This window comes from Protomyctophum parallelum (genome assembly GCF_964188405.1).
Source record: "Protomyctophum parallelum genome assembly, chromosome: 18".
Taxonomy (NCBI): Eukaryota; Metazoa; Chordata; class Actinopteri; order Myctophiformes; family Myctophidae; genus Protomyctophum; species Protomyctophum parallelum.
Window position 1 is genome coordinate 21,435,727 of NC_139716.1, and position 21,397 is coordinate 21,457,123.

The following is a 21,397-nucleotide window of genomic DNA, read 5'->3' on the forward strand; positions in this document are numbered from 1 at the left end:
GATAACATCTATGATGATATAATCTAGCATAGTGGGTGGAAATCATTTAAGGCTGCAGGCCTGCTCTTTAAGGACTGACATGAACCAACCCCCTCACATAAAAGGAAAATAAACAACGATTTGTTCCCTGGACATTTTGGAAGGCATATTGTATTGCAGGGCCATTAGTACGGGCCAGGGGTAATGTTTTATGTCAATATTTTTCACTGGATGGTGTGTTCTGTGAGGAGTATATTGTTGTGTTGCACACACTTACTTGTCGAATAAGACATTGTGCTGTGGGCACATTCCCAAGTGCTTCCGGATGGTGTCCATGTCAGTGTGGATGTCATATCCGTTTATGAGGGCAGTCCCCGACGTAGGTGGAAATAGTCCTGTCAAAATAGACCTGAATGGTGGAACAAGAGAAATGTCAGCTCGGCCAAATTAATATTAAGGTAGAGATTCATTTTGGCTGCTTCTTTGTTCCCCACTACCGTCTCAGTGGGGTCTAATGCTGGAAAGGTATATACAGTACAGTGGAAACTGCTTACATTGATCACGGTTATAGTGATCAGAAATCTTGGGAGAGAATGATCCCTATACAAAGGCTGTTGAAATTATTGGCTTATAGTAAAGTAGTATGTTCAGTGTTCATTTGGGATTTTTCCATAAAATGACAAACTGCCAAAATGAGTCAACAAGATGCAGCAGAGAAACTTTGTGATCCTCAGGCTACCTACCTGTTCTACTCAAACAACAAGAGACAGTCATGGCTGCTTAGCTAGTGATAGACAGAAGTATCTTTATTACTTTGTATTTGTTCATTCAGGTAGTTATAATAATAACCCACTTATTAGTGATCAATTTGATACGGACAGATTACCAGGTTTCCACTTAACTTTTTAGTTTTTTTGGAGAAACTTTGACAACAAGAAGGCTCACAAAGACAGAAATAATGGTATAAATAAAGGTGTCCAACTAGGAGAATACTTGGAGAGTTTAGAGTGGTTGAAAATACCAGTAATGTCGCTAACAAAGAACTTGTTGAAAATGAAAAAAAAAAACATGTTGCAGAAGAGTTTGTTTAACTAAATTAGTAATGAGATCACATGTATTTATAGTAGGTAGTGTAGCTCTTCATTGTTTTATTCATTGATGTAATGTTTGTCTGTATGTATTTTGTAGCAATGTTTATTTGACCCAGATCAAGGACCACAATGAAAATAAGTCGGAAGACTGTATTTGTCCTTGGCGTATTTGTCCTTGGCGCTTCCTAGATGATTTTTCTTTTCTTGCATGGCGTCTAATGAAATACAATAACATCATTTATTTGGTGCAAGTCACTGCTACCCTTGGGGAATGAGACATCGCCCCAGGTGAAGGAGTTTAGGTATCCCGGGGTCTTGTTTCACGAGTGAGGGGAAGACGGAGAAGGAGATCAGCCAGAGAATCGGAGCAGCAGGGGCTGCATTGCAGTCACTGTGTGCCGCACTGTTGTGACGAAAAGAGAGCAGAGTACCTATCCTATATTGAAATTGACTAATGGGAGGGCAGGCGGAATTCCTGGCATCATTCTGGCTCAGCCACAAACGAACCACAGCCACGTCATTATGACAACATAACCGTAAACAAATGCAAACAACAAACTGCAGCTAGAATACAGATGAAGGCCTAAACTGGCATCATGAGAAAACACTATTTAAGGTGCTTTCACCTCCTTGCATGGTTACCGAAATAACTTACATGGTGGTAGTTTTTCCAGCTCCATTATGACCCAGAAAAGATGTGATCTGGTTCTCGTAGAAATCCATGCTCAGTCCATCCACAGCCAGCTTCTTCCCAGTCTTGTAGATTTTCACAAGATTGCGGATGGAGACTCCTGGTTTCATATCAGGTGCTGGGTTCTCCAGGTACTCTTTAGAATGAAGAAAACACATGTGTTTGTTTGACCGATGCAAAAGATGCAAAGATATTTTTTAAGTGGGGTTAAAATATTGATGTGCACACTGGGGTAGACATTTAAAACGCATGATTTCCCCCTCTGGCAATTTGTCTCTTTGTATCTTTGTATCTGAAGTTGAAGTCATCTTTTTTGTAGTTTTGTATCTTTTGCAGCAGCTACACACGTGAGATGCATCTTTACGTGGCACCATAAGACTAACAACTGTGCTCAGGGATGGTTAATATAAAATATATTAATAGTAGTATAATAGTAGTATATGATTATCTATTTCACACATTTCAAGCACACACACACTCAAGCGCACACACTCAAGCGCGCACACACACAAACACACTCCCCCCCCCCCCAACCATTCCCTTGCCAACCCACCTCCGTGGTGGAGAGAGATCGAAAGAGGTCAACATTGCTGATAAGGGAGGTTATCCGAGGTAAGGACCAGTATATTCAAGAGGCTCAACGACTACTTTGTATTAATAACGTCTTTTATAGTGTATCATACGGAAATATCATACTTTTGATCGTTTTTCTTTTTTTTCTTTTCCAACTGAACCGTGTGTCCTTTATCTTCAAGTACTCTGAAATTGTTTTTCTACAATGGAAAATAAGTTAAACTCTGAACCTCAGTAATACAATTGATAAGTCTGTCCAATTCCTTCTTTTTTGTTTAATTTCATTTTGTGAAGTGTGTAATTGCGTGTAATCGTGTGTAATCTGTGCTTTAGAATTTCACTATCCCAGCTACATAGTACAGCTACCGTCTGTAGTTGAAATTTGAGTAAATCAATGAGCCCAAGGAAGCTAATAATTCCTTTACTAAGTCTTGAATTGAAGTACACTATATTCTCTTTCTTCTTCACAACTCTTTAGTCTATTAACCCCCACGCCTCGTGTGACAAAGAACCTGCTAATGTTCATTTGCAACCCGTCCCAGAGTGAGACAATGTCTGTTTGCTTAACACATTCCCTCCCGTTATCATAGGCGGCAACGTGAGGCCAGTGCCAACAGAATGAACGATATAAGCGTTATCTGGCCGACCCCGGAAGTGATTGTCCTCCATTGTCGTGCCAGGGTCACTCGCGGCTGTGTTCTGTCGATCAGACTATTATTATGGTCAGCGCGACCTTGAATTAATGTTTTATTAAGCTCCCAACATCTTTTTCCTATTCTGAGCACTAAAAACCACTAATGCACCGATGATCGGGATGTAGGCTGCGGAATAAGGTAAAAATATTACTTTTAAAGCTTGATTAATGCTCTTTAATGCCCACAGGTGAGAAGTAACAATGAAATTCTACAGTACCGTTATGCACCCCATGGTCCTTAAACGAACTCTGGTCAACTGCAGCTGTTGAGGCTGTCCCACACCAATAAGATGCAGAGAAAGGGAAATACCAGGGCTTGGGGATTCCATACTGGCCTGTTATCAAGTGTATAGAAAATATTCATTTTAATAACTATCTAGAGGGGGACATTACACATTACAGTGGATACTTGAATATGTAGCACAAACTTCCCCTTGTTTAATTTACAGGGGCAAGGGGAATGTGGAGGCAGTTCCCTTCTAATTGACAAAACTACTGAAAGGTCACAGTCTCCCTCTCCATCTCTGTGAATCTCCAAATCTATTACTTAATAAACATCTTGTGAAAACATCCACATGACTGAGGGTTTGTGATTGTCCATACTACTGACAAAGACTTATTTAAACATCTAAATACAGTGGTGGGTAACATCTGTTCATGAATGCATACCTGGAAAGACGTTTTCAATGTACCAGGTGAGCACCCAGTACAAAACAGCATCAACCAGCATCATGATGATGGACACAAGGAAACTATATCGCTCGCCTTCTTCTGGACTCTGGCTGATATTGGACCACTGGATGCCGATGCCTTGCTCCTCGTATTTAGCGAAGTTCTCACAACCATAGCCAAAGGCCACACACGACAATAAACTCTAGGAATGAAAGATAGATAGAAAGAAACATTTGATCAAACATGAAGACTGAGTGTGAACACATGGAATTATGAATCAAATATGCCTGGTTGGCAACAAACACCTGTTGACTGCAACCGAGAACTTATTTTAACCCATTTTGGACTGGTGTCGATTAAAGAAAAGGCTTCTGAATCCTAATAGTTTTCTGAAAAACCCATGTTTCTACGTCAGTTGTGCTCAACCTTTTTCATGTCAAGGACCCCCAGAATTATCTCTATTGGGCCACGGACCCCCATCTCAAAAGTTCGCTCTGAAATATATATTCAAAGATTTGCACCACATTTTCACAACTTTTCAAAAATAGCAGACCTACAAGTTCATAGTGCGCCACTCGGTGGCGCGCTATGAGCTTGTAGATCTGCTATTTTTCAATAGCGAGAGGCATCCTAACAAGATCCATTCCTAACCCTCCCCATCCCCTGAAAATGGGCCAAATTTGTTGCGTAGGTGCTCGACAAAGTCGGATGCACAAGATGGGATTCTATCTTGGAGGAACAGTCAAAGTTTGGTCTCTGGTGGAGACCGGTGTTTGAATCATGGGTGGGACATGAAACTTACGGATTCCAGCTAACCTCTTATTATTTGTCAGTTGTCAATTTAGTCCTGCTAAAAAAATCTGCTACTACTGGACTGGGGCTAACTTCCCAATCATACATGATCAATGATCTATTGCAGCCTAAACAGCAAGAGTAACCATGGCGGATGACTTGATTTCCATTATGCAGACTGAGCATTTATAAGGGATTTTCAGTTAAACTAAGAGAGAAACATGCAGAAGGCAATTCATGTGGTACAAACAAAGATTTGTTAGATCTTTCATACTGTAGGATATTGCAAATGATGTTCTGCCCGTGAGACATCATCTGCCATGGCCTATCACTCTGCGATGCCAGCTGTTGCATCATGCCTCATTTGCTCGCTGCATTTGAACTCGGGCAGATGCCACAGCCATTTACAGAAGCTTTTTAACACTTAAATTCGTCCATTACGTATAAAGGAAGAACATACCACTGTGGGCAGAAGCCTATACCAGCTGACGCAAAGATTATCCGCCACCTTGTAGTACCACCGACCTGACCACCATACCCAAACAGCTGCTAGCAACTTCCGCTGTCCCTCTGTCCCCCACTGTCTGTCTGCCGACAGCCAATCCCCTAAATGCGGAGTGCAAGTTGGGGCTAATGAGTAGCAGACAGAACACTTTACTTTGAGAAGAGCCCAGCATGTGCAGCACTGTAGCCTCCACGAGTATCCAGTGACTCAAAACAAAACAAGAAAAAACATATTTTCGACAAAGAGTAAAATACAGGACATTGGTTTGTGAATATGCCCTCCATGTCTCTTCTTTGGTTGTAAAACACTGCTTTTAGCTGTGCTTTGGCATGCACCTGCAGTCAAAACATTAATAACATTGGCAAGATAAGATAAGCTTTTTTATTTTGATCTGTTTTAATCAGTTTTTCCGTTCTTTTTTTTTAGCTGTATTTGAGCTGTATAGCTGTATTGGTATGGAAAGTGCCATATTTAAGTCCATATTATCAACTGTCTCTGATATACCGTTGTTTCTGGTGACACAGTGGGAAAAGTCTATGCCATCTCCCTCCATTATTCCATGGGTATCTGGATTTGTGTGGAACCCCTCAGAGAGGGATTATAGAAGTGTGTCTACCTCCTAACATCCTCAGCCAGCATTTCTTCAAACTAAATTAAACTAGAACTGCACTTGCCATAAATGGCCTACTAGTGCACAAGCAGAGCGTGCAAGTACTGTCGACCGCTACAAACTTGCGCAAGTAACAACAAAAATCACAAAGTGTATCGACAACAAATATCACAAGCGTATTGAGGGTCTGAACTATCGCACACAATGTTTGGCTAGCGGGTGTTCGGCCAGTTAGACAATCTGGGGAGGTGCAACTTGCTCGCACTGCATGTGCATGCACTGCTGGAGTTTGTTTGCTCTGCAATGGCGTCAAGTTTGTTTGGTTGATCTGCCGATTTAGGCATAAAGGGGAGACGGGCAGACAGACAGACAGACAGACATAGTGAATACTCTGAGACTAGTGGGTATTGCATAACTGTGTAGAGCATGCATTCCCAACTTGCACTGTGATCGCATTACATTGTTACCGTCTAGCGTGGTCCCCAAGTAGGCAGGTGCCCAAAGTAAGCATAAACTGACAGTCTGACACTCATTGAGCCAAGAAATCTGCAAGACAAGCTTCTTCTGAAGGACACAGAGAAGAAAATGCCAGTTGTGATATAATGGACAAACCAAGGGCAGAACAAGTCAATGCATTGATTAGAGAATGGTTCAGCACCAGTGCTGATGGACAGCGACAAACTAAGTGTGACCATGCAGAAAAAACAGAACCCATATAGAATGTTAGAATTGTTACACGAAAAACTCAAGCTTCCCATCATGCACCTGTGCAGTGTGAAGCTCAACAGCGCCACTTTGTCACCTGTTGGTACCCCAGACAGACAGACAGACAGACTCACATGTTGGAGACAGTGTGCCCACTGCTTGAAAACACGGTCACCAGAAAGGCAGAAACAAGGACGGGTGTTTTCAATAAAAATAACATGGTTAAAATGGAGTTTGAGGTTACAATGGGACAAAAACTGTCTGGGGTGTTCACAAAAGCCCAAGCAGACGTTAAAATTGTGAAAGTGAAACAGTTTAAACAGTAAATAATAAAAAGTAATAATGCAAACAGGTGAACGGTCTATGTAGAGATCAAGCGCCCATTAAATAATGACATCCTGCTCTCCTTCATGCCAACCACTTTGTCTTTGTCAACGTTTATGTCTCACTCAGCACACAGTGTTCTCCCTGGTGTCCAAGACCTCATCTGTGCACAACCCTCTGAGACACTGTCTGCCAGGTCAATGAGATCCACAGCAGTGGAGATTTATGTTATTTTCTTGAACATAACAGTAGACAGACAGACAGAATTCATATACAGTAGATCCGCATTATGTTTCACAATGTTAAATTACTCTCTACCCTCTGGTTGATGATTCATCGTCAATAGAATAATGAAAAGTCAGAGGTGTAGTGGGAGAACATGATAGGTGACAGGTAGCATGGTTCCTTGGGGAGCACTCACCAGCATTTTTGACAACTATACTCCTTTCTCTTCGCACAAATGTAGGGTTGGTTTATGACTTCATTATCGAAGACGATGTAGGGACTGTGGGTGTGCCAAACAAGTCTCTCTCTCTCTCTCTCTCTCTCTCTCTTTGAGTGAGAGCAGAGACAAAACAGGATGTTGGCCTGGTCAGAGGGACATTGTTCGTGTTAATTAAAGTGGTAGCCAATCCATCTAGTAAAGGGTTCCCAACCTGTGGGCTGGGGCCCACTGGTGGACTGTGAGGATATTGCAAGTGCGCTGCCACTCAACATGTCAGCCACATGGCTGCCGTGATCTAGTAGGTGCAGAGAGGAAAAACAACTTCATTGGCCCTTTTATTGTAGGAAGGTTTAAAGATTATAATAATCGTTATGATGCTGAACATGTTCAAATGCCTCAATTACTGTAACTGTCACCCAATTAGTTTCAAATGAGAAGAACTGGCATGTTTTTCCACAGAGAAAATCAGATCAGTACAGTACCGTATAGATGTCTAACTGCAAATCAAAGGACTGACTCATTTGAGAAATGAAGTCGCCCCCGTTGGTCTGTCAGTGGGTTGATCAAAGAGACAAGCTATGGCATGGCATGAAAGGAGATGAATACAATTGAGAAATGTCGGATGACAAAGTGAGTTATTTTTTTGCGGCTGCCTCTAGATATTTGAGCTTGATAAACAAGGAAACATTGGCCCATTTGAAACTCTGGGGAGGTGTGCCCAGATGCATGGCAATGAAGATGAGAGATTCCTGTTGTGCACAATGTGCTGCAGACAGGACGCATTACGGGACAAATGATCGCAGCACTGCAATAAAAGGTCATTCGGAAAGGCTACGCTGAAAGTTGAGCAATGGTATACAATTTATCTTCAACAGGCGAGAATCATCCTGTGTCATTCATCCTTCCTAGAGACTGTATAGTTTTGTCTCATGACAAATGCTTCATACTGTACCTGTTCACAGGCACTTATCATTCATACAGTAGTAATAGCTTGCAGTGGTATAGTTTGTCTAGAATACTTGAGGGAAACAATTTGAACGTTGTAACCGAAAACCATTTCATTCATTGACCCCTTTTCCACCGGTTGGTTCCCAACGGGAACCGGTTCAGTTCTTTTTTTGGTTCTTAGTCCATGAGCCACAGCTCACAACGTTAATTATGAATTGAGTGGGCAAAACTATACCTGTATTACATTGTTTATAGGATCAATATAAGTAAATTATTATATGATAACCCTTCCACAGTAGCTTTTTCATATTTTACTATATAATGCCTAATTTGCCTGTTTAAAATGTTTAATTTGTAATACAATAAATCATTGTCTTCATGTAAGCAAACAACTGGGGAAGTTCCATGGTGAGAACAATATAATATAGGTACGGTTTTGCACACTCAATGCATGATTAATGTTCCAATTTTGGAGCTCTGGCTCATGGACTAAGAACCAAAAAGAACTGAACCGGTTCCACCCATTGGGAACCAACCGGTGAAAAAGGGGTCAATGTGTCACGGGTTCAAATCCCGATCCCAAATTGTTTTGATGTGTGTCACTCACTCCCCATCTCTCTCCCCCAATTTACTGTCAGCCTACTGTCCTATCAATAAAGGCATAAAATCCTTCCCCCCCCCCCCCCCCAAAAAAAAGTCATTTAAGAAAAGTTGTGCAGAGTGATATGCCCGGTAAAATCCTGAGAGGTCCTGGGGGTCCCTCAGGGCTCTATACTTTTCCCCTCTGCATCAAATCTCTTCGCATACAAATATTTCTACAAGCACACTGACTCTGCAGATCGGCTATGTTCACCGAAACATCGTTAACTTTGTGTGTGAAACTCAACGTCTTTTGACACTCTCCGAGCTAAATGACCAGGTCAGGAATGTGCTGCCCTGGGCATTGTGGAGCAGATAGCAGAGCTGAATCACACACACACATCTCCAACAGTGTGTTGGGGAGTCTGAGCCCATCGGTCAGCGCGAGTACCAGGAGACTTGTACAAGTATGCCAATGAGAAATATACCTCACTGAGATTATATATCATACAATAATGCCATTATATATCATGCACTGAATACATATTCTGTTCTTCTCTTAAATACAAGGCCCATAAAGTCACAACTTGGGTTTAAGTTTGAACCCAATGGGAACAAGAAAATGGTAAGGTAAAATTAGAGTAGTATATAAAAAGCCCTCATCCATTAACCTGGCAGGTTATACGGTAGCAGTTCTTTTTTTTCCCCGAAAGGAAATGTATTCCCAGACACATTTCCGCCTCATCTTCATAAATAAAATAAAACTAAATGCAAATTAAACAAAAAAAGGATTCATTCTCGAGCAAGGTTATACAATGACCAAAAATAGAACTTTCAAAAACACAATCCAGACCACTTCGTATGATGAACGCTCTCGCAACCAACACGAGCCGCGGCGACTCAGCGAGAGAGACATGGCATTATTCAAAACCACATTGAAGAGTCAAGAGGGGGGGGGGGGGGGGCATCTGTCTTACCACGGCGACCTTGACCTGGAATGCCATGACGTCCCTCCAGGCGTAGCAGAGGAGGTGCGGCAGGTAGAGGACGAAGTAGATGAGGCCGCCGCACGCCGCCGCCAGGTTGGCCTTGGAGAAGAAGCAGCTGATGAAGAAGCACTGCGTGACCGTGCTCAGGCAGAACACCAACAGGAAGACGAAGACCAGCGACGGGTCGCTGTACTGCAGCACATTCCCATACTGCCTCGGAGGGAAGGAAGCGGGAAGGTTTAATGACCGAGAAAGAGGTGAGGCACAACGTATAGGAAGTTGAAGAAAACCAAACGGATTTCAAACTGCACACCTTCTGGGGGTCGGAGGGGTTAGATGATTCATGATACACAATGCAGGGTAGATCAGCACATTGATTATCAAACGACAAACGGATACAGAAAAGGAGGCATGTGACAAACGAGCTGATTGTAAAAGATCAATGGATTATTCTGAATGGCAATGGGCAGAGTTTATGGTTATAAAAAGTGCAGGCCAGTTTCTCGCAAGTCATCCTACTTTTGGTTTGTTATGCAAGTCAACTGATCATACTGTGTATTCTGAAGTATCTTTTGTGAGTCACTCTGCCCCACTGCATTCACGGAGAAGAACCCTTCCCTAATCCTGGAGGGCTATTCAGTTTTCTGAAGTAGGCATGGGGTTGGCGTTTAAACAATATTGAACCATATACTCTAAACCAAATCTCTGCCAAAGATAGCTGACAACTGGGTCTTTCCTACCTGAACCGTGCACCCGATACATTACTAGTACTACATTGAACTACTCGACTGAGTGCTTGCTTCTTCTCTTCTCAACAGGTCACAACACGACACGTTTTGGTGTCATGGTGTTGAAGATCTGGTATTTTGACCTTATTTTCACAGAATGTTATCGACTATTATGACCTGCCCAGAACAGGACCACTAGGGTTCTAGTGGTTAATGTAATACCTTTTAGTTAATGTTATACACGGTTATGGCTAAATTTGGGCATGGGTTTTTGATGTGGTGAAAATTAGGGTAAGGGTCTAGGCGATGGCATTCACTATTGCAGTGCTCGGGGAGCTGCTTAAACAACAACTTATATAGCCTACAGTACAACTGTTGCATTGCATCGGTGCTACTGTATTGATTTCTAAAAAAATCAACATTATATTAATCCCCATGCCTTAATTGATGCCCAAAGCCCTCCAAGGAAAAAGTGCCGGGTTCTCCTTGAATCACCGTGGAATCATTTTGAAATCACCTTGAGTATCAGACTGAGGAGGAGGGCGCAGACGGCCAGAGGCAGCACGCTGGACACCGCCCAGCTCAGCAAATAGATGGTATTCTTTAGGCCCATGATCCTCAGTGTCTCCTTCAGCCTCGCCTCCTTCTCCAGGACAATACCCTTCACAATCATCGCCACAGACAGAATCCAGGCTAAAGTCATGTACAAGGGGAGGGAGCGTGCCAACGATCGAAGGAACCTGGGAGAGGGAGAGGGAGGTAAAAGCGCCCAGACCAAGACGAGGTGGTGATACAAAAAATGGGTTTAGTTATTGAGCGCACCTTCCAATGAATCTTGAAAGAAAAAAGAAAAATAGAGTGCATGAAGGGTCATTTCACCATTGCTTGAAAAAAGGGGAAAGAAATGGGTAAAACACAAGGTCAAAAGGGAACCGATTGTTTGAACTCCTCACTGCTCACACCTCATAACCACAGCTCTTGGACAGAATTGCTCACTACTCATTTTGCAAGATGTTTCCTCGTTCCTACAGTAGGGTGGTAGGTGGGTGTGGGTGATTGATGAGGTGTCAATAGCTGTCTTCATAGTGAGGGGGTGGCTCCTGTTGGTGTAATTAGCATTTTGTCACAGCGGTCAGTTTTGCCGCATCAATCAAATGTGTTACTTGCCATGTGACGCAAGTTTGGAACACTGGGTCACTTTGACAAAACAAGGACATACTACAGTAAGCAGTGGAAAGGAAAGACGTATTGATCATTGCTGATCAATGTTCCTTTCCGTAAGGCAAATCTCTGCCAACCAATAACTTTGATTCAGGTGTCGGCCCAGAGGGGTGAGTGCGTGAGGCCAGTGTTCATGCACTCAATATGCAATATATCATTGTGTGTGCCAAAGAGTAAATGCTTTACATCCCCCCGTAATGGAAAATAAATTAAGCATACAATGACAGAGGACACAGGTGCAAACGACAAAACTGGTTGCCGTCACACCAAATCCAGATACAGCCTTTCCAATAATTACTACCTGATCCGCCATTATTATTAATGTGATGAAGATGGCTGTGAAATTATCATTTAGAAAGGGCCTCCGATATGAATATGCATCACGCCTTGCACTTGTTCCTCCAAGGCACCCAACTAACTCAATTTATTGTTATTAATGTTTACAAATTGTTGATGGGCTTGCAAACACATTAGGCTGATGGGAAATTACATTTCGTGCAGCTGTTCAAATATCAGTTTTTATTTAGCGGCAGCATTTTCCAATTAAACTTCAAAAATTGATTAGGATGATCTAAAAGAACCATCCTTTTCAATTGAATTAGCAAAGCAGATGAAAAAGGAGACATTGAAAGGATGCTGTATTATACATGGCAAGCACTATTGCTGCATTGTCACCTGCTGGGTCGCAAAATGCTTGCATATAGTGATAAATGTTTTCATAATTTATCTTGTATGCACCTTGGCCTTTAGACAGGGAGTCAATTCACCAGATAAGCAACACAATTACATGCAGCAGGATCAATGACGCAAAGGAACAATGCACTAATAAACAACAGGAGGCTAAAAGGGCTTCCATTACAACCACCTTCAATAAATCTTTCTTGGGAGAGAAATGAAAAAAATTGATACCCATTTTAACAATGCTAGCATTTCAATATGGGCACAAGAAACTTGGAAATACACAGTGATCTTGATCACCGTGCCAATTGTCTCACACATAATACCGTTAACATATCTTCTTTACCACATTTTTTCCCAAGTGCACCACGGATATCGTCACCCACACAGAACAGCACACAAGAAAAGGTGATGCAATTACAAGAAATGAAAGGAGAATGAGGAGATATTACATGCTGATTTTTATAATTCCCGGGTCATACTTCATTTTGATTGATTGCGCGTTAATTAGTTTTGTGATTAACATGAGCAGGAATATCATATCACAGAGCACAACCTTTATGTTCTGACCTGTACCTCCTACGAGTAATCCAAGCATGCTCGTTCACAAACCTCTTGTAAGAGCCTCTGGATGGTTTGGCAGGTAAATATTTCAGGTAATTATTTCTGATTTGCAGAAAATAACTCTACTCTAATAACTACTGATAATTCATTTAGAAAGTGAGGCAGATATGGGCAGTAATGTAAAAAAGGGTCTCCTTGGAGATATGGTTCCTGCAGAACACTGACTTTGTGTTTAATGATAGCAGTGAGCATCTTTTACCCTAGCCATTCAGTGGAGAATATACAGTGTTTCAGCTTAAAGGGGAAACTTACTAACCTCATTTCCACAGTTTTAATGTCAGGGGGTCATATAATATAGTTTGCTGTGTATTTCTCCTCAAAACACAAAGCAATGCATCATGAATGAATGAATCAAACATGTTTTGGACAAAATTCTCTGGGTGAAATTGGCCTAAAAATGAACTACTTTAGTAAATCACAAACAGCCACGGTGCGTATATTGCTCTGTGATGTGTTCCTCCTGCATAACGGCTGGCCTCCCTCATACTGACCTTACACATGACACTTATGAGTGCACACGGAACAGGGAGCAGAATGCAGTTCTCAGTGAACCACGCGCACCAAAGCGCGCCGTTCTGCACTCCGACGGCACGCAGCACTTCCTTGAGCCGGAGCTCCTTCTCTAGCACCAGGTCTTTGATGGTCATGCACACGGTGTACAAGAACGCCAGCACCAGGAACATGGGCAGGATGCCTCCAATACTGGAGATGAAGCTGGTTGGGGGGGGGGGGGAGGCAATCAAAAAAAAAGTAAGGACCGCGAGCTGACAGAGCAGGTATATTGTATTATTGACATGGCAGCTTTCGATTAGGAAGCAAAGCTGCCAGTTGGGAGGTAATGTGTTTTTAATCTGCCGTCCACTCCACAGTGCATGTCAATATAAAGATGTTTATGTCAGGCAGTTAACGTTAAACCAGAAACAATAGGCTGCAGGTGCACTATCGTTGACTATTTCCTATCTTGAGAAAAAAAACTGTTTATTTGACAGATTATGATGCATTACATTTCTTGTGTGACCAAACGGGAACTGAACGAAACCGAGGTACTAATTTGCGAACAATATATTTTCAAACTGCATTTCCCATTTTATTTTCCTTTTGTCTTGCCTCAGATTTGCTAAACATGACATTTTAATCTTCATATTCTTGCATTGTTTGAGCCAACCATCTTCAACATTATTGTTACATCATAAGATTACATGTGTAAAAAAGTGGTTTAAATGTGTTTTCATACAAGCCCCGAACATAAGAATAGAGTATAGAAAAGAAGAAGAAAAAAGTCATAGCATGGCACAATGTCAAATATCATACAGTACAGACAGTAATGTGCTCAAGGTCAAATTATAACAACAACAAAAAAGTCAGAATATCTCAGTCTCTTGTGCTAGTACTGTGTGCGTGCAGTAGAATCACAGTCTTGTATGCACTGAGATACATCACTTAGCAGCAGATATCAAACGAGATAATGCCAGTGTCGCAGCAATGGATTGTGTATCTACATCTACAGCAGGGGTATTCAATTGGTGGCCCGCGGAGCGCCCCCTAGTGGCCTTTGGAACAACTTTAAAAAAAATAATATATATATATATATATATATATATATGTATATTTTGGAGAGAGCTAATGAAAGTTAGTTACTGTATGGTGTGTGCGATATGAAGTGTGAGATTATCATAGTGACAGTAATTCTTAATCCTATTCATATTGGGCTTTCGGAGAGAAATGATACAGAGTGTGTGTGTGTGTGTGTGTGTGTGTGTGTGTGTGTGTGTGTCCAGCTGGTGCTCGTTGACGCTCGTTAATGTCAAGGCAATTATGTTTATTCACTGTCAATGTCAAATCGGTCTACATCTATTTTAAGGTAGACATAACCGCTCATACTGTGCACAAATGTATTACATAAATCTTTGTGTTTGAACACAAAATGCATTTTGAGAACCCACAAATGTTTGCGTTTAGCGCGCACGCTGTGGGGCCCCACACACAATCATTCTACAGTTGTGGCCCCCGGCCTAATCTAGTTGAATACCCCTGATCTACAGTATAGTTATATACTGTATATAACCTCCTTTCAATGACAAAAGAGCCATGCAACAAGTTGCGTTGATGCTGTAAATGTCAGTGGCCTGATGGAAAGTCCAGGAAGACACACACTCTACAGATTTTAAATCAAGGCTCTAAGAGTTTTATAGATTAGGTGGCATTAGGGGGACTTCCCCCCCCATTTTACATTAAGCTAACCTTCGTGTAGCTGGTGCATCAGTTCATTCAAGCCATTTAGTGGCCCACACCATGCCAGAGATGATGTATGATTGGATGTTGTTACAACACAATAAGACGATATTAAACAGGCTTCATAATGCCACCTAAATGCCATGTCAATATTTCCTACTCTGCCAATATAACAAAGTGCTACCTCTGAGTCATTAGACGGTGAAAGGGATATATCAAATAGATTTTGGACCATTTATGGATTTCACATATTACGCATGCTTACAGTCCATCAATACAAGGTCGTAATGCAAGCAAAGCACTGCTCAGCAAAGATAGACACTATGGCGCACAAAGAGAAGAATGCATTGATCATCAGAATGACGTGCTACTTTCAAGCCATATCGGACCAAAAGGATTTATCAAAGTACATTTCCACTACATTTACGTTAAATTAATTTAGGCTCTAACTTGGGGGCGAGTGATTTGTTGAGAAGCTTATTGAATCCCTGCCAGGTGAAAACGGCTCAGTCTAAGGCCTACTTCCATTAATTGCCAATTTGCCCTGGACAATGAATGCTTTTTTTCACAAGGTGATGGCAGGTTTTTTTCCCCAACCACCTCTCTCATTAAAAAAAATTCTGTAGTTAGCTGGAGCATACCTTTGAGAGTGTAAGATGACCGGTAGCTCCCCAAGGGTTGAAAAAATGACACATACCAGGAGATCGATATACGTACTGTAGTACTACAGTAGTACAGACCAATGTTTCATCATATTAATTGTAAATTACTGCGCAATTACTGCGCTTGGGTAGCTTGCAGTGCATTTACCCCCTTTCTCCACCATCTAACAGTAGTAGTGAAGAATAGAGACTAGAGTTTTACATATGCCAGTGTCTGCAGATGGTTATTATAGAGAAAGTTATTATAGACAGATGCTATGGATATTTACAAAATATCAGGTGATGTATGTACATAATATATCATGGTGAGAATGGCAAGGCCTGGCAAGGAATATGAAATAAATATTTCAAGCACGCATAACCTTGTGAAATATTACCAAAGTGCAATGCAGTGTTATACTTTTGACCATATTGATTTCTGTCTGTATGCCAGTGAATGAGAGACCAATGTTATGAGTAGGAAGTTTGGAGGCTTTAGAAGGTGTTCACAAGCGAATAAACGAATAAGATAGGAATAGCATGTATGTTTTATGGCGGATTTTCTCCATAAAAGAATATTTGGCATTGAAAATCTCAGGTCGGAACACGTAGAGAAACATTAGTATGGCAAGAGTGATGCCCCACTACAAAGGTCTGCCCAACTCAATACTCAAACACAAACAGATTAAGTTAGTTCCACCAAGGCTACTGTAGGCGGAAGAACAGTTATTTGAGAACTCGAACGAGACTCCGTTCTGAGGACACATCAACTTCCCACAAGGGATAGATCACATTCACAGGAAGCTTTCTGAGCCGCAAGAAAGCATCGGTTGACACCGAGGTTTCTAAGGAGCTCGAGCCCAAAGAGGCAGGCGACACCGAAACCCCACACAGGCTTTTGTCTCCACCAGGCGAGGCAGGTGGAGATCGCAAGTGTGTTTGTGTGTTACACTGTCCGCAGGATCTCTCGCAACTACTCATATTTCGTTTGCATTCTGCCAGTAGGCCAAGGAACTCAATCGCCCAGTAGTATAAAATACAAATCAGCCTCATGGTGGCAGTATAGTGGGGGTCGCCACAAATATGAAAAGTTGAACCGTGTCTCGTTCAGAGTCACGATGGCCAGGGGCGGCAGGGCAGACACACTTTTTAATTTCCAAAAATTGTATTACTTTGATAGACTGACATTGTCATTGTCAATTTGAACAGACATGGGAGCTGCTGTCATTTACATGTCTGGCCTGATTTGTGTTCCGAGTCTGGCTCTGTATACAAACATAATTGACACAAGTCATTAATGATCAGCATCCTATAAAACAGGCTTTCCAACCATTCCATTGTGCCTTTTCATACACGTGCAAAGCATGCGCCTCCCGGCAGATATGTGTGCTCCACTGAGCGCACTGGATTTACAACTTTCTAGTTTATTTGTGTATTCATTTATTATCGCTCTCATGTCACATTGGACCTGGAAGGTAAAAAGGCACGTCTACATGTGTATAATTAAACCAAAGAGACAAGAGGAAGCAAACAAAAATGTTTTATAGCAGCTTCAACTGTAGGGAAGCAGACCGGGCTCTTTAAATATCACGATTAGGCCTCTGGTAATGATTACATGAGATATCATACAGAATGCCAAATCTGGCATCACACCACTGCCGACTCTCGCTCATCAGCCGCTTAATGGTTGTCGAATTGTGTCCGTTAACTCCTACTTCAACTCCCTTATGGGGGGACGGAGGTTGTGGGGGGAGAAGGGGGGGACGGTGGGGTTCGGATGGGGGGGATAAGTCATGCACACCACGTCTGACTCTGACAACCTTGCCACCAGATGCTGTTGAATTATACATTCCCTAATCGATCAAAAGGTGCTTAAGTAATAGAACTCCGAGAGGGTCTGTGTTACAGGTCTCCACTTACATTGGCATCCGTGACCTAAATTTAGGGGAGCTGGGAGACTGGCTTTGCAGTTTGCAGTAAATCAAGAGATAGAGGATCTGAGCTCACCGAGAGCCCCGCACAACTATCGCAGCCAGGGGATCTTTTTAAGACTAATTTCAAGTGAATGAACCCCTGAGTCGGCTGGCTGTCTGGTGATAGGGAATTCATGAGACAGAATTATCAATATTATTACGATAAGCTAGATGATCTGTTCCAAGACAAATCACCAGTATCGACCGAAACATCAAAATATCTCCGTTTCATATTTTAAGGAAAAACAAGAGAGTGTCTAAACTTGTGGATGCAGTATATTGTAATAATATAATCTGAGGAAAGTGAGTAAGTTTATGAAATAAAGTACTTGCAGACTGAATTCAGTTCATCATACATTTAGCACTGAATATGCTGTTTTAGATCAGTCACTGGTAGCAGTGACTGATCTGCAATAAGGCTACAGTATATCTTATTTTCATGACTCAAAACATGAATTAATTACATCTCATTAACCACATGAACCCTGGTGTCTATATTCTGTAAATAATAATAATAATAATAAGACACGCAAACATTTGCTGAACATTCAGCAAACATAGGAAAACAAACATTAATATAGCAGATCACAACATACTGTATGTTTGTAGATCGCTGTGATACTTACAGATCTGCTATTTTCGCTCTTTGATGTACAGCGAAGTGTATATACAGTTTAAATGGTTAAGGTGGCTAAAAGGCTACATGAGCTTAAGCTATATAATTTTCATGGTGCTGTATTATATTCTCATCCATCCTGTATGCCTCTGACATATAGCCTATGAGGTCATATCAACGCTGCAGGGATCAAGATCTGACCTGCAGCCTTCATGTTGAGGCTGCGCAGTGCGCACCATGTGAATAGCAAAGACAGTTCAAATGCATTTTGAACACAAGAGGACAAGGTTTGAATGGTTTGAAACAATGCAATACACTCAAATTACAGTAGAGAGAGAGAGAGAGAGAGAGAGAGAGAGAGAGAGAGAGAGAGAGACAGAGAGAATATAAGTGAATATTCTGCAGCATTGTGTGCATTTGTTGTTATTACACAATGGACAAACAAACCAAGTATGTACAGTATATGAATTCTATTCAAAGATTCTATTTCACTTACAAACCTTCATAATTCATCAAATTTGCTAGTGAAGACATTGCATACATCAATGCTATTGGAGCATTTCATTTTCTCAAGGTAGGACTTTGTTATGTTAAAGAGATATCTAAAAAAATATATGAATTATGCGTTTTTTTTTCTCCTCCCGTTTTTTAAAGATTACATTTTAAAGTCAGATTAGACTCTCTGTTAAAGTGAGAAACTATTACAGTGCAGTACAAACATGTTCATCAGAGTGCACAATGCACTTCCATTGCTTATGGCTGGCAACAACACAATTGCAGATGAAAATAATTACCAGGATCGGATGGCTCCATCGCATCATGCCTGCCTGTGTTTAGTGCATCTTCCTTGTGATTCCACTCTCAATTATTTATGAATGAAATAACAGTTTTCAAGTGTTAATAATTTACGGAAATGCCCAAATGGCTAAGCGGAGCGAAAGAGTAAATGGTGGAGGGATTGAGGGTATTGCACCGCTTTATGGCACCCATTATCTTCTGTAATTATTAATCCCTTGTTTTAAGGATGAGGAAACTGAGGCAACAGGGTTGGTGTTAGGGGATAAAACATACTTTGATTGCCTAATCTCAGATCATTATCACAAGGCTGTGTAATGTCTAGAAAACATTTCCAAAGATGGCATACAGCATGCATAGTATAATCACTCTGAAGAAATCTATTTCCAACTCTTGAACCAGGGACTGGGGTTGCAAATTAGCCTTGGCTACAAACCCATATACATTGCAACGGTTTCATGTTTTTACAACTTGATACATTGTTTTTTGTATTGTCCCTGTCAAATAAACGTATAAATAAATAAAAAATACGATGGTAGTACATTGCCTCTGCACTGTTTGCAGGGTTTTTGTCATGCCAAACTGGGGGAAACATGAGCTTGTTATTGCAGCATGATCTGGATGTGTTGAATGCAAGTGGAGGAAAATAGTGCTGTGCCGTCGTGGGGAGCTAGGTTTTTCATGGAGAACCGATAGCACACAAAGGTTAAATCAATAAAACCATTACTGCCAATGTGGTTTTAAGAGCACTAGTATTTTCTCTGTCTCCAAGGCATCTATCAGAACACCATCATTTAAAACAATGGTTCTCAAACATTTCCATGCTAAATATTCACCTTGGACTCCCATTTAAAAAAAAGATGTTGTGACATAAAAGAACATGTGTGATTTGTGTTTCAAAATTATAATCTTTCTTGGTAGTTGATCTACAAGCTCACAAAGCGTCATTTTGCTATTTTCACCGAATCTTCACCTGTTTTTGCTGAATGTACTCACATCATTCATGTGGTTAACCATGATTTATTTATTTTAGTTATAAAATGTATAGTCGCTGCTCCTGCGATATCCCCATGTGGTGTGACTGTGAAAGGAAAGGGCTGTATTGTGTGGCTGGGTTTAAATCTCCTCGGTAATTATCTTCTCTCTTGATGGCATCACTGGGCTTTGCCTTTATTAATGGATATCATAAGGCTGCATGGATGGGAGTAATTTCCCCGACTCGGAGGAAGCCTGGGCTGCAGAAGATTAAGAGCCATGCTGCATCATTTCTCTCCCTTGGTGAATGATCTAATGTGCTATAGGACAGCGCTATTGACAGATACCTAGCCAACACGAACCTGAGCGCTCATATCAATCTAAGCATATGATGGACTTGTGAGGCATATCTACACCTTGTTTATTTGAGGATGAAAGCTTTTCTCAAATGAAAGAAGGGATAGGGTCCTAAGCAAGTAGCCTTAATAATTCAGCATGTATCAGGCATTCAGGGACAGGTTCTGCAGCTTGACTAAAATCAATAGACTGGGACGTCTCTCTTCATTTGTGTTTGGTTCCCCTTGCCTAACCACAACCCATGTCCTTCAGGATAAAATGTAACACTGGCTTTGAATATTAACATTAGTGGGACTGTAGCCTCCCTCGGTTTTTGGTCGACGGCCAAAAACACGAGCGAGCGCATCTGTACCGTGTAGGGAAAAAGACCAAACACAAGAGAAGGGCTAATAGAAAAAAATACAGAGGTGGCATCTTCACGTCTCCGCAGGGAAATTTGAAGAGCCTAAATAACTGATAAAACTATAACTCAGCAGTGCAGTGGCACTGAGTGGCAACTCCCGGGAGTGAGCAGAACGTTATTGCAGTAATACCTCCTCCCTTCCTTTCTTCCTCTAATCACAGACCCTGAGAGATAAAAGCTTGGGTACTCACCCGTCGTCCGTATAGCAAGGGTATGGCATCTGCTGGGCGTAAACGCCGAGGGCCTGGCTCTTGTTCACGTGCGTTCGTATAATGCCATGGTCCATCATGTCCTGTAGATAGGCGAAGCCTCCCCATATATAGCGCAGGTCATTAAAGGCGCTGTCTCGGGCCCCGGGAGACCATGACCTTGTTATAAGGACACACATCACAGTCCGCGTTAGAAGGATGGCGGGAAGTTGCAGCGGTATCTGTTATTGTCTCATATCCACTGTCAGCGCATCATCGCTGTGGCTTAACAAGCGTGCGTTCAAATAATAAATCTTCCCTTGGCAGGACTTTCCAGGCCATGCAGCGTTGTTTGACTTATTATACTAC

General features: G+C 41.7%; 1 protein-coding gene across 1 annotated transcript in view; it reads right to left on the reverse strand.

Moving 5' to 3' along the window:
* LOC310876028 (phospholipid-transporting ATPase ABCA1) overlaps positions 1 to 21,397 on the reverse strand; it is a gene marked incomplete at both ends in the record, with an annotated part of 190,057 nt that overhangs the window by 130,583 nt on the left and 38,077 nt on the right. The window contains 7 exons of the mRNA XM_083789475.1: positions 257 to 388; positions 1,726 to 1,897; positions 3,247 to 3,363; positions 3,698 to 3,902; positions 9,586 to 9,807; positions 13,340 to 13,562; positions 21,032 to 21,208. Coding sequence (XP_083645601.1) covers positions 257 to 388; positions 1,726 to 1,897; positions 3,247 to 3,363; positions 3,698 to 3,902; positions 9,586 to 9,807; positions 13,340 to 13,562; positions 21,032 to 21,208 — 1,248 coding nt within the window. The remainder of the gene's footprint in view (positions 1 to 256; positions 389 to 1,725; positions 1,898 to 3,246; positions 3,364 to 3,697; positions 3,903 to 9,585; positions 9,808 to 13,339; positions 13,563 to 21,031; positions 21,209 to 21,397) is intronic.